This window comes from Pongo pygmaeus, chromosome 1, assembly GCF_028885625.2.
Source record: "Pongo pygmaeus isolate AG05252 chromosome 1, NHGRI_mPonPyg2-v2.0_pri, whole genome shotgun sequence".
NCBI lineage: Eukaryota > Metazoa > Chordata > Mammalia > Primates > Hominidae > Pongo > Pongo pygmaeus.
This window is the reverse complement of record NC_072373.2, coordinates 201,845,472-201,858,815: the sequence shown is the minus strand read 5'-3', so window position 1 is coordinate 201,858,815 and position 13,344 is coordinate 201,845,472. Positions and strand designations below refer to the sequence as shown.

Here is a 13,344-nt window from a genome sequence, read left to right as displayed (position 1 = left end):
ACACAATGAAATATCTGTGAAATTGTTTCCTCGGAGAAAGGCTGTGATAAGTTAAGTGTATAAGGCTACTTAATGGTGAAAGATAAAAGTTTAAAAGCTAATTATTATTGCTGCTGTGAAAGCAGAGTGTTGCTTAACTGCAATGGCCAAGCAATACCAAAACTTTCCAATGGACGACATATACTTACAAAATTTGTAGACCACAACCACTCTCCAAATACAAGTGCAGTGAGTGTTTTGAAGATCATACAAGAATTGAAAATGCATGCGAAAAATACAAGAAATCTCCCCTGCCAAATTATATTCAATCGTGTACGACTACTGCCCCTTCACACGTGCCCCTTCATACTTGCCTTTAAAAAACACCCTTCATTACAGAATAAAAAGAATTTGACAAGCTCGGTGACCTTCTGAACCAAAAACACTTGTCGATATTGAGATTCCTCCACTGTTGCAAAACATGTTAAATGGTGAACTATTCTTGATTAGGGATTTGACTGTCAAAGTGGATAGACTTCTTATATTTACCACTAAATCTAATATAGCAAAACTAGCACATGCTTCACTTTGGCTAATGGATGGTACTTTTGAAACTGTCCTCACTTTTTTTTTTTAATCATTTGTATACAATTCATGCCCCCATTGAATCTGAAAATTCTAGAACTGATCTACTAGTTTATGTATTAGTGACTGGAAAAAGTGAAACACCTTATAAATGTTTATTTGAAGATTTGGCAGACTTGGCAGAAGAAAATGGATTTTGATTGAATCCCCGAACCATAATGACAGATTTGGAATGAGGTACAATCAAGGCTTCTAAAAGTGAATTTCAAAATGTTATGAATAAACTTTGTTCCATTCAACCCCAATGCATTTGGCAGGAAATTCAGATGAATGGATTGGCCACACAATACAGCAAGGATGAAAGTTTCAGTTTAAAAGTGCATTGTGGCAGGTTCACGTTATCCCAGCACTTTGGTAGGCCAAAATGGGAAGATCACTTGAGCCTAGGAGTTCGAGACCAGCCTGGCAAAATATGGTGAAACCCCATCTGTCCCCAAAATACAAAAACAAATTAGCCAGACTTGGTGGTGCGTGCTTGTAGTTTCAGCTACTTAGGAGGCTGAGGTAGAAGGATGGTTTGAGCTGGGGAGATGGAGGTTGCAGTGAGCTGAGATTATGCCATTGCACTCCAGCCCGGGCCACAGAGCCAGAACCTGTCTCAAAAAAATAAAATAATAAATTTAAAAAATTTAAAAAGCACATTATGATGTCACTAGGGGAGGGTTGAGAAAAAAAATAAAGTGCATTATAGGTATGGTGGCTCACTTCTGTAATCCCAGCACTTTGGGAGGCTGAGGCAGGAGGATCATTTGAGCCCAGGAGTTTGAAACCAGCCTGGGCAACATGGTGAAACTCCATCTTTAAAAAAAAATTTTTTTTTTTAATTAGCTGGGCATGGTTGTGTGTACCTGTAGTTCCAGCTACTTGGGAGGCTGAGGTGGGAGAATTGCCTGAGCCCAGGAAGTTGAGGTTGCAGTGAGCCGAGATTGTGCCACTGCACTCTTGCCTGGGTGGAGTCAGAACCTGTCTCAAAAAAAGTGCATTATTTTTATTTTTAAAGTGCATTATTTGCCTGCATTGGCAGTCCTTCCAGCTGATGATATTCCAGGAGGTTTTTTTTTTTTTTTTTTTTTTTTTTTTTGAGCTAGAGTCTCACTCTGTCACCCAGGCTGGAATGCAGTGGTGCAATCTCGGCTCACTGCAACCTCGACTGCCTGGCCTCCCAAGTAGCCAGGATTACAGACGTCTGCCACCAAGCCCAGCTAGTTTTTGTATTTTTAGTAGAGACGGGGTTTTACCATGTTGGCCAGGCTGGCCTCGAACTCCTGACCCCAGGTGATCTGCCCATCTCAGCCTCCCAAAGTGCTGGGATTACAGGCGTGAGCCACCGCGCCTGTCCTCCAGGAGCTTTTAATAAATTAAAACTGCATCTCTCTGAAGAAACCAGTGAGGTTACTGACTGGTTCAAAAATAATTATGTGCACAGTAGGATAAGAAGACACACAATGGTGTTTCTGTTTGATGACCAGTATTGTTTCCACCAAATCTGTGGTCTGCATATGAGTACTTGGAGACAAATTTCTGCACACCTAAAACAACATATAAGCATGACACAAAAGATGGGAAAATTTAACAGGAAATGCTCATGTCCATGTATGTCGAATCATAGAAGAATTTCAAAAAGAGCAGCACCATGTATAAAATGAATATGAATGTATTCTCTGAGGAGAGCCATGCTCTAAAAGGAAAAAAGCAGCTATTCGTTGTGATGCAAGACTTCAAAATATAAATGATTGTGAAAGTCTGCCTGCTCTTATGGACTGTCTGTGCACAATTGCCCAGAATCTATCGCTGTAATATACTTTTTCATATGTTGAGTTTTCTTTTTAGTTTTTAAAAGTTTTTTTCCCCACTTGTTCAAATTGCCAGCATTATTTTTTACAATATGCTGTGCTCTGTATTTTGTCTTCACATCATTTCCATTACTGGAGGTATAAATTGTGTAAAGACTTTTAGAGAGTTCGAATGTGTTTTATGCATTTTTTGCATATTTACAAATTTGACTCCACAAGGTCCATTTTCACAACATTGACTTCGTGTGTAAGCATTGTGCATGTATGTAAAATGCTCTTTGGGCAACTGTAGTATGTGGTGGCAGCTCATCATGTTTTTTTTTCTTTTTAATTTTTATTTTTATTATTTTTATTTTTTTTTAATTTTATTATTATTATACTTTAAGTTTTAGGGTACATATGCACAACGTGCAGGTTTGTTACATATGTATACATGTGCCATGTTGGTGTGCTGCATCCATTAACTCGTCATTTAGCATTAGATATATCTCCTAATGCTATCCCTCCCCCCTCCTCCCACCCCACAACAGTCCCCGGTGTGTGATGTTCCCCTTCCTGTGTCCATGTGTTCTCACTGTTCAATTCCCACCTATGAGTGAGAACATGCGGTGTTTGGATTTTTGTCCTTGCGATTGTTTGCTGAGAATGATGGTTTTCAGCTTCATCCATGTCCCTACAAAGGACATGAACTCATCATTTTTTATGGCTGCTTCTTTTTAATTTTTAGTGACCAAAACAAAGCATCTAAAACCGCAGCTTCTGGAAGAACTACTTGTTCTTGCCTGTCTTTTATCTCTTTTCAAACTTGACCTTGGCCTCTCGTCGGGCCTTGGGCATTAGGTGATTGTAGTTACAAACTTTCGCAAAAGACTTGATCTTTGACCGCTTGGTGATCTTCTTGCCCATGGCAGCTGTCACTTTGTGGGGGTAGTGGTCAATTCCAGACACCAGAGCATGGCTGTAGGGGCAATCTGAGGTGCTATCATCAATGTTCTTCACGATGACGGCTTTGCGTCCAGAGTAGCGTCCAGCCAGGACAAGCACCACCTTCCCAGGTTTCATAAACTTGCCCATTTCGGCAGCAACCACTCGGGCCTACAGCAAAAAAGCCCATCGTGGTTTTTGATTGATCTTAAGACTTAGGTTGTTTGTCGTGGTATTTCAGATGACTGCAGTTATATAAGCTATTTTTTTATGAATACACTTACCTGCTCATAACTTATACCTGTATGACTGTCATTAGTATACCCGAGTGTTTATGCTTGCAAAATGTGTATGTTGTTTTTGCCTATTTTATCATGTAAAGTGGCTTATGAAGTGTTCTGTTATGTTTTTATGTTTCTCAAATAAATCCCCCTTAAAAATGTAAACAAATATCTTTAAATTTTTTTTAAATTCCTTTTTCCAGAATTATATTTTTGGGATTTTGGTCTTTTAGGATTTCAGCACTCAGGATTATGCCATTAAGGATTGTTTGTGTCTTTCGGGATTATGATTGGCTCCTGTCCTAATCATTACTTCCTAAATGTGGCACAGAGATATTATCAATGGAGATACCCAGAACCTGAATCTGGGCACTTGTCACAGCTGGGTAGGAGACTTGGAATTGCCATACTCTATGTTTAAAGATTACAAAGTCTGATTAAGCACCAAAAAGAGTTTTTAAAAATGTTAGTGGTTCACTTTTCATATTTAATATGTTGCATCATTTGTTTCATTCATTAATTAACAAGCATTTGTTGAGCACTTATTGTGTCAAGTATTTCCCGCTCTTCATATTCCACTTGGTAAAAGCAGCTTTTTAGTCTTTGTTTTTTAGGCATTTTGAGGTACGTTCTCAAAGTGATTGTAATGGTGGTTTTCTGTGCTTCCTACTCAAAATGTGCTCAGTGGGCCAGCAGCATTGGCAACATCTTATTAGAATTGTAGAATCTCAGGCCCCATTCCAGACCTATTGAATCAGACCCCTTATAGTGAAGCAGGATATTTGCCTGACTTCTTCATGGGAATTGTGACAGGTTTACCTTGTTTACTGAGCCTGCCACACTCAACTCCTTGTGGGAAGGAGCGTGCGAGTGAACGAGGTGGGAACTGGAGTGCACAAGCGCTGGAAAGAGCTGACTGCCTCGGTGCTTGCAGGACTCAAGGCCATGCGGGCCTCACAGCAGTATCCAGGGGGCAGTATCTGTGTCCCTCCAAGCCCCAGAGGGCGTGTTACAGTGCTCTTTTAGCTTTGCCATGCCATCCACAAACAGCTTAAGTGTTAGCAGCTCAGTGGGCCCTTTGCCTTTTTGAGTGAGGTGCTGCCCTCTGCCAGTGGGGGCAGAGGGCCAGTGTGACAGCCTTTTGTATCCGCACACATGGCTCCCGTGCTCTTGTCTGGTGTCCAGGAAAAATGAGGTCACAGGAATGAATTGAAGAATGGTAAATACAGGGGATTTTATTGCTGATGAAAGTGGCTGTCAGCGGGAAGGGGAGCTGAAAAGGGGCCGGGGGTGGGTAGATTATCTTCCTCTGAAATACAGCCATCTCCAGCCAAATTCTTCTCTGAAGTTACACCATCAAGCTATCCCTCTGAAGTCAAGCTGCTTCTCTCCAACATCCAGCCGTTTCTCCTCCCTCCCAGCTGAGTCTGGGGTTTTTATAGGCACAGGATGGGGAGAGGTGGGGCAATGGGTGGTTTAGGAAAAGGCAACATTCCAGCGGGAAAACAGGGATAAAAGTTCTCACTTTGGGCTGCTTTTCTGTTTGAGGGTAGGGTTTCATCAGAGACCCGTCCTTTTCTGCCTAGAATTTCTCTGCCCCTCTGTCTGTATCAATAGTGGTTTTAAACAAAATTTATTTTGAATTTTTCTTTCATTATACTGGTTAAAGTTGAAACAGGAATGTAAACTCCATGATGACATAGACCTTGACTGTTTTGTTTACTGTTGTGTTTCTAGCACCTAGCATCAGTCCTGTACTAGGTGCCTGATAAAAATTTGTTGAACGAATCGATTAGTATCGTGCATTTGAAGTAAATTTGCTTGAATATATTTAGAGAATGCCTTTGCAGTTTGTATTTATCAGATATATTCAGTGAAATCAATTCATTTTTTAAAAAACTTAGGCTTTTTTTTTTTTTTTGAGACAAGGTCTTGCTCTGTCACCTAGGCTGGCATGCAATGGCATGATCATGGCTCACTGCAGCGTCAGCCTCCTGGATTCAAGTGATTCTCCTGCCTCAGCTTCCCAAGTAGCTGGAACTACAGGCACACGCCACCCATACCTGGCTAATTTTTAAATTTTTTATAAATACGATGTTTTGCTATGTTGCTGAAGCTGGTCTTGAACTCCTGAGCTCAAGTGATCCTCCTGTCTCAGCCTCCCAAATTGCTGGGATTACAGGCGTGAGCCACCATGCCCAGCCCCCCAAAACTTTTTTTTTTTTTTGAGATGGAGTCTGGCTCTGTTGCCCAGGCTGGAATACAATGGCAGGATCTCGGCTCACCACAACCTCCGCCTCCCAGTTTCAAGTGATTCTCCTGCCTTAGCTTCCTAAGTAGCTGGATTACAAGCGCCTGCCACCATGCCCGGCTAATTTTTGTATTTTTAATAGAGACGGGGCTCCACCATGCTGACCAGACTGGTCTCAAACTCCCGACCTCAGGTGATCCGCCCGCCTCGGCTTCCCAAAGTGCTGGGATTACAGGTGTGAGCCACTGCTCCTGGCCTAAAACTTTTATTAATACCTATTATGTGTCAGGTACTATTCTAGGCATTTATACAATGATAAAAAAAAAAATATGTCAAGGTTCATGTCCTTATAGAACTTTTAGCTGGAGAGAGGGAAGAAAGACATTTTAGCTGGAGAGAGGGAAGAAAGACAATAAACTGGTAAACAAATATGTTAACAAAATAATTGCAGATAATAAGTGCAGTAGTCCTGTGAGGGTATCTGGGGGCATGAAGGCCAATACTTCTAGCTAGGTTATGTGGGGAGGCCTCCTAAGGCGTAAGACAGTAATGATATGAAGGAGACCAGCCTTCAAATAGCCAGGAGAAGAGCATGGTAAGTAGAGAGAGCAGCAAATGTGAAGGGCCTGAGGAGGGAATGAGCTAAATATAGTTGTTTATTCATTCAGATTGTTAACATCCAGATAAAGTTACTTCATTTAGGCTTGTCCAGTGCAGTGGTGCTTACAGCTAATTGATCACAACCAGTTATAGATGTCTTTGTTTCTTCTCGACTCCCACTGCTTCACTTCACTAGCCTTAAAATTTTTTCTTAAATTACTTTATTTAATACAGAGAAGATGAGAAGACAATCTAAATGCTGCTTTGTGAGTGATGGGGAGGAAGTACTTTTAGTGATAGCAGTGAATCAAAGCATAAGATCATCAATAGTCAACTTAATTGCCCAGTGTTTTAAAAGTCCCCACATGTGTTGGTTATTCTTTAGTAAAGTACACGTGACAATGCTTGTTGGGTGTTATTGTTGAAGCTTGACTGATAATACTGGGATTTTGAGATCAAGAGGCTAGAAGCCAAGATGTTTGAAATATGTAAGGTCAGCTGCCTGATCTTTCCTCCTCCCCTACGAGTGAATCAACACTTGCTTTCTAAGTTTTTCTTCTCTATCTCCTTTCTCGATTGTTAGTTTCACTTCCTACTCTTAAAAATTCTGAGCTTTCAAAATCATATTTATCAGGAGAAAAAAGAGACTGAAAGAGCTTAAAATGGGATACCTCTGGCCGGGCATGGTGGTTGGTTCACGCCTGTAATCCCAGCTCTTAGGGAGGCAGAGGTGGGAGGATAGCTTGAGCCCAGGAGTTCGAGACCTGCCTGGGCAATATAGCAAGACACCATTCTCCACAAAAAGAAAAAAAAAAGGGATATCTCTGAAATAGGTCATAATTTGGAATTGTAACATGAAAACCTAAGGAAATTTTTTGCAGTTATTTTAACTGTATACTTGTCATTGCTGTTATCCAGTCTTACAACAAACTATCAGAATTTTACTTTTGCAATTCTAATAGAGAAGTCTCTGCATCCTAAGAAATGTAAAGAAAAAGAACAATAAAGACTGGGGGAACTTTTAAATTTCATCGTCTCTTGGGGTGTGGAGAATTTTGCAGGGAATAATTCCTGCAAATCCTACACCTTCAGATTGATACTCTTAAAGGACACTAAACCACGATCCTTTTTTAAGGAAGGATAAAACTGTATTTACTATATACAATTATAGGCATTGGATTTAATATGTGATGTATTTCACTAAGGTGGCCTCAGTGGGTACTATTTTAAGCTACTCTCTCTATGTGCATATCTTTAGTGACTCAAGGCATTAATATTTTATTCAGGATGTGTAGATAAGATATTTTTGTAATTTAATGGAAAGTCTCACGTTTAATGGGTTTGAATTCTGTTTGTTGGCAATTAAATACCTAAGTATATTAATTTTTTAGGGTTTAGGGTTTTGCCAACAGTAATGTGTTTTGCTTAAAAGAGCCCCCCTTTTCTATCTTCTTTTTAATAGCAACATCATGACAACAGAGAAGAGTTTAGTGACTGAGGCCGAAAATTCACAGCACCAACAGAAGGAAGAGGGTGAGGAAGCCATAAACTCAGGCCAACAAGAACCTCAGCAGGAGGAATCTTGTCAAACAGCAGCCGAAGGAGATAATCAGTGTGAACAGAAGGTGAAAGCTTCTAATGGAGACACTCCTACACATGAAGACTTGACCAAGAACAAGGAGCGGACATCAGAAAGCAGAGGCCTTTCACGACTATTCTCCTCGTTTCTCAAAAGGCCCAAGTATCAGGTGTCCGAGGAAGAAGGCAAAGAAATAGAGTCAGATAAAGAAAAAGGTGAAGGAGGTCAGAAAGAGATAGAATTTGGAACCAGTCTTGATGAAGAGATCATTTTAAAGGCCCCGATTGCAGCTCCTGAACCTGAACTCAAAACAGACCCATCTTTGGATCTTCATTCATTAAGCAGTGCAGAAACACAGGTAAGGATGTGTGGATATGGGAGGTGGGCAAAGGAAGGCAGGTTATACACTTTATTTTTCATTTAAGAGTATTTGGGCTGGGCACGGTGGCTCACGCCTGTAATTCCACCACTTCGGGAGGCCGAGGCAGGCGGATCAACTGAGGTCAGGAGTTCGAGACCAGCCTGGCCAATGTGGCCAAACCCTGTCTCTACTAAAAGTACAAAAATTAGCCAGGCATGATGGTGGGTGCCTGTAATCCCAGCTACTCAGGAGGCTGAGACAGGAGAAGTTTGAACTCGGGAGGCGGAGGCTGCAGTGAGCTGAGATTGTGCCACTGCATTCCAGCCTAGGCGACAAGGGCAAGTTTCCATCTCAACAACAGGGGAAGAAAAAAGTACTTGGTTTTATTTCTTACTAGCTAGTTGACTTAGGTATTGATAGCGATAAGTAGCATCATAAAGATAGCGATAAGTAGCATCATAAAGCTTTATAGTTTCTACTCTATTTTTTTTTTTTTGAGACTGAGTCTTGCTCTGTCACCCCAGGCTGGAGTGCAGTGGTGCGATCTCGGCCCACTGCAACCTCCCCCTCCTGGGTTCAAGCTATTCTGCCTCAGCCTCCCAAGTAGCTGGGATTACAGGTGCTGGCCACCATGCCCAGCTAATTTTTGTATTTTTAGTAGAGACAGCGTTTTACTGTGTTGGCCAGGCTGGTCACAAACTCTTGCCCTCAGGTAATCTGTCCACCTCAGCCTCCTAAAGTGCTGGGACTACAGACGTGAGCCACCATGCCCGGCTTATAGTTTCTACTCTAAAAAAATTAATGTAGTCATTGGAAACTTACTTTTTAAAAAGATACTTGCACTTTATATGTATTAAAGGGTCTTGCTATTTTGCCCAGGCTAATCTCAAACTCCTGGGCTCAAGTGATCCTCCCACCTCAGCCTCCTAAGCAGCTGGCATTACAGGTGTGCACCACCATGCCTGTCTATTTACTGTTTATAAATCAAAGAATAGAAGAGAAAAAAAAAGTATCAAATGAATGTGTTCAGCCCATATATCATTTTATTATAATAATGGAACAAATTGAAGATTTCTCATGAGAGAGGAAAAGAAAAATGAGATGGTTTAGAGTTCATTTTTGTGGAAATATTAGGAACAGGACAGTTATCAGCAGTTGTGGTTCTTTTACGTAAATCTTCCTAAAAGCTGTGTGATGAATTCAAGCCCTTTGAAGGTATGTGATAGAGTCAAGTCATGTCTACCTTATTTTGATCATCTTCTTTAACTAGATCATATTGCCACAGAGTGTAAGATATAGATGAGGAAGTCTAGCTCTTTCTATCACCTGTGTGATGTATATTAGTCTGGGGCCTTAATTGTGACATAGTGTTGTTAAACTAAACACGAGTTGTGAGTTTGTTTATTTGTCCCAAAAAATGGGAAAACATTAGTACTGTAACTCAGACTATTTTCTAAGAATGTCATTTATTTTCAGCCTTTCCATTACAATTAATAATTATTTTCAAAGTCTTCTTATTTCTGAAGCATGTGAATATTATCTGCATTGTTAAAAGTGTAAGTCCTTCTAGAACTCTGACAGTGTTGGGGGGAAAAAAGTATAAGTCCTACATGTTTCTATTATAGGTCTGAGATTTGGACTCCATAGTTTTATTAGAGTCTTATTAGAATATTACATGTATTTCTAGAACTATTACTTGTATATTCAAAGTGCTGAGGGTAAAATTTAGGATAAAATTATAATTACACACTTGCTGTTAGTGAAACAAGGTTGAAAACAAGATTTACTATATTCTGTAATAGTTAAGATGCAAGCTATGGAATCCGACTAGACGGTTCAAATCGAAGAAAAGTGACACTTTTCACTTTATCAGTTTCCTCCTCTGTACAATGGAGATAATAATATCCACCTCATTTGGGATTGAAAGGATTAAAAGAGTGAAATGGGTAAAAGCTCTTAAAACATTGCCTGGCATTTAATAAATACTCAATGAATGTTAGCTAGTAAATAAACACAAACAGTAAAGGCAAAGAAACCATTCATATCTTAATACCATTTTATTTTAGGAATACCAAAAGAATTAAATTACATTATCGGCCGGACGCAGTGGCTCACGCCTGTAATTCTAACACTCTAGGAGGCCGAGGCAGGCAAATCACAAGGTCAGGAGTTTGAGACCAGCCTGGCCAACATGATGAAACCCTTCTCTACAAAAAATACAAAAAATTAGCTGGGCATGGTGGCGGGTGCCTGTAGTCCCAGCTACTCGGAAGGCGAGGCAGGAAAATTGCTGGGACCGAGACTGCGCCACTGCACTCCAGCCTGGGTGACAGTGCGAGACTACATCTCAAAAAAAAAAAAAAAAAAAAAAAAAAAATTACATTATCTTTCAGGAAGCCCGGTACTTTCAAGAGTTTTTCAAATTTCCTGCCTTCCTTCCTTCCTTCCTTCCTTCCTTCCTTCCTTCCTTCCTTCCTTCCTTCCTTCCCTCCCTCCCTCCTTCTCTCCCTCCCTCTCTTCCTCTTCCTCTCTCCTTTCCCCTCCCTCCCTCATTCCCCTTCTTTATTTATTTTCTTTTTTTCTTTCTTTCTTGACAGCGTCTCTCTCTGTCACCCAGACTAGAATACAGTGGTGTGATCATGGCTCACTACAGCCTCAACCTCCCAGGCTCAAGCTATCCTCCCATCTCAGCCTCCTGAGTAGTTGGGACTACAGGTGCATGCCACATGCCCAGCTAATTTTCTAATTTTTTGGTAGAGACAGTCTTGCTTTATTGCCTAGGCTGGTCTTGAACTCCTGAACTCGAGCAGTCCTTCTGCCTCAGCCTTCCAAAGTGCTGGGATTACAGGCATGACCAGTGTGCCTGGCCTCAAGTGGTTTTTAACTGCTTTTTTCTCCTTCAGCTTTATACAGGGGAAAATCCATATCTTGTTGTAATTAACATTTGAATCAGAACTTGTCTGTATTGTCTAAAGGTCATAGATTTGTACCCAAGTTGACACAGATGATGGACAGTTAATTTTAGATTTAACTAAAATCTCATTCATTAAGATTTAATTCAGAATTGAAATAAATTGTCCGTAGGTTATTTGTCTTCATGTGGAGAAAAAGAAACGATATTGTTAATAAAATTTCAAGGAGATATTATTTAAAAGAACAAACTATTTTAGGCCTTTTGGAAACTAATATTTATAGTCAAAACCTTGTGGATCAGAGTCTTCTGGATAAAGGTTTATTTGCCTAACCATGTTTCTGTACATGTAATAGGATTTTATTTAAATGGTCCTTTTTTATCCAGAATTTTTTAAAAAGCGTGTTTGCTTTGTATTATAAATATATAAATATATATTTATATTACATTTAAGTATATAATATATATAAATATAGGATTGTACCAGTCTTCATCCAGAGTAGCTTGGATTTTTTGGAAGCCTATGTAAATTTTTAATGTTTGTTTATTCATTCAACAAATATTTATTGAAAACCTACCATGTGTGCCAGGCCCTAGGCTGGATATACCTTGGTAAATAAAAACTGCAATATGGTGAAGAGGTTTAAAATCATGGATTTTGGGGCTGAGTGTGGTGGCTCATGCCTGTAAGTCCAGCACTCTGGGAGACTGAGGCAGGAGGATCACTAGAGCCCCGGAGTTCGAGACCAACCTGGGCAACATGGAGAAACACCATCTCTACAAAAAATTAAAAAACTAGCTAGGCATGGTGGCTCTCCTGTAGTCCCAGCTACTTGGGATGTTGAGGTGGGAGGATCACTTGAGTCTGAGAGGGCGAGGCTGCATTGAGCCATGATTATGTCACTGCACTCCAGCCTGGGTGACAGAGTGAGACTCTGTCTCAAAAAAAAAAAAAACAAAAAACAAAAACAAATCATGGATTCTGAAGCCAGACTGGTATGTGACTTATTAATTGTATGATCCTAGGCAAGTTACTTAATTTCTCTGGCCTGTTTTACAACCCTGCAGGCCAGGTACTATTATCCTCCCTCTGTCAAGTGCGGATATAATAATACTACCTGCCTCGAAGGGTAGTTATGAGGATTGAGTGAGTTCATATAAGTAATTTTCTTAGAATAGTAACTGGCCCATTGTAATTGTTGTATAAATGTTTGGTATTATTGTTATTATAAAACAGACATGATTTCTACCCTTGTGGACTTTAATAGAGAAGACAAAAAAGTAGTAAATAAAAATAATTATTTATTGTAATAAGTTATGAAGGCACCAGGGTACTGATATGAAAGACGGTGGAGTGGGCATAGATAGATAGGATAGCCGATGAAGGGCCTTCCTGAGGTTGCAGTGAGAGGGTCATGAAAGATCGGAAGGAGTCTTTTAGATTACTTCCAGTATTTAATGCAGGAGTCAAATAATTAATTCCTTTTTCCTAATTGTCAACCATGCATTCTTTTTTTCTTTTAATTGTTTTCCAACTGTTACACAAGGAAGTAACATATTCTTTTAAAAGAAAATAATTAGTCGGGTTTAGATAAAAATATGTCAGTAGTTTTGTTGTGTTGAAAGTAAAAGTAAAAATGTATGCTGGCCAGGCAAGGCGGGCAGATCATGAGGTCAGGAGATCGAAACCATCCTGGCTAACATGGTGAAACCCCGTCTCTACTAAAAGTACAAAAAAATTAGCTGGGCGTGGTGGCGGGCGCCTGTAGTCCCAGCTACTCAGGAGGCCGAGGCAGGAGAATCGCTTGAACCCTGGAGGCGGAGCTTGCAGTGAGCCGAGATCGCGCCACTGCACTCCAGCCTGGGCTACAGAGCGAGACTCCATCTCAAAAAAAAATGTATGCCAACAATGTTACCCTATTTATCGGTATTATTTGGGATAATTTAAGATTGCACCAGGAAACTCTTTCCTTCGTTGAATCTTCTTTGCATTTAACATGATTAATATTGGGTAGAAGGG

The 13,344-nt window shown here is 40.3% G+C and overlaps 2 protein-coding genes across 51 annotated transcripts in view; one reads left to right on the top strand and one right to left on the bottom strand.

The window, feature by feature from the left end:
• EPB41 (erythrocyte membrane protein band 4.1) overlaps positions 1 to 13,344 on the top strand; it is a 233,095-nt gene that overhangs the window by 92,705 nt on the left and 127,046 nt on the right. For 28 of the 50 annotated variants that reach the window (XM_063666928.1, XM_063666930.1, XM_063666921.1 and 25 more), the window contains exon 2: positions 7,936 to 8,410. In XM_063666928.1, the coding sequence (XP_063522998.1) occupies positions 7,936 to 8,410 (475 nt within the window). The remainder of the gene's footprint in view (positions 1 to 7,935; positions 8,411 to 13,344) is intronic. The other 22 variants (XM_063667048.1, XM_063667050.1, XM_054497819.2 and 19 more) reach the window with 1 other exon arrangement.
• LOC129042215 (large ribosomal subunit protein eL27-like) lies at positions 3,207 to 3,517 on the bottom strand. The gene has a single exon (XM_054497925.2). The coding sequence runs from the start codon at positions 3,489 to 3,491 to the stop codon at positions 3,207 to 3,209; it is 285 nt and encodes a 94-aa protein (XP_054353900.1). The 5' UTR covers positions 3,492 to 3,517.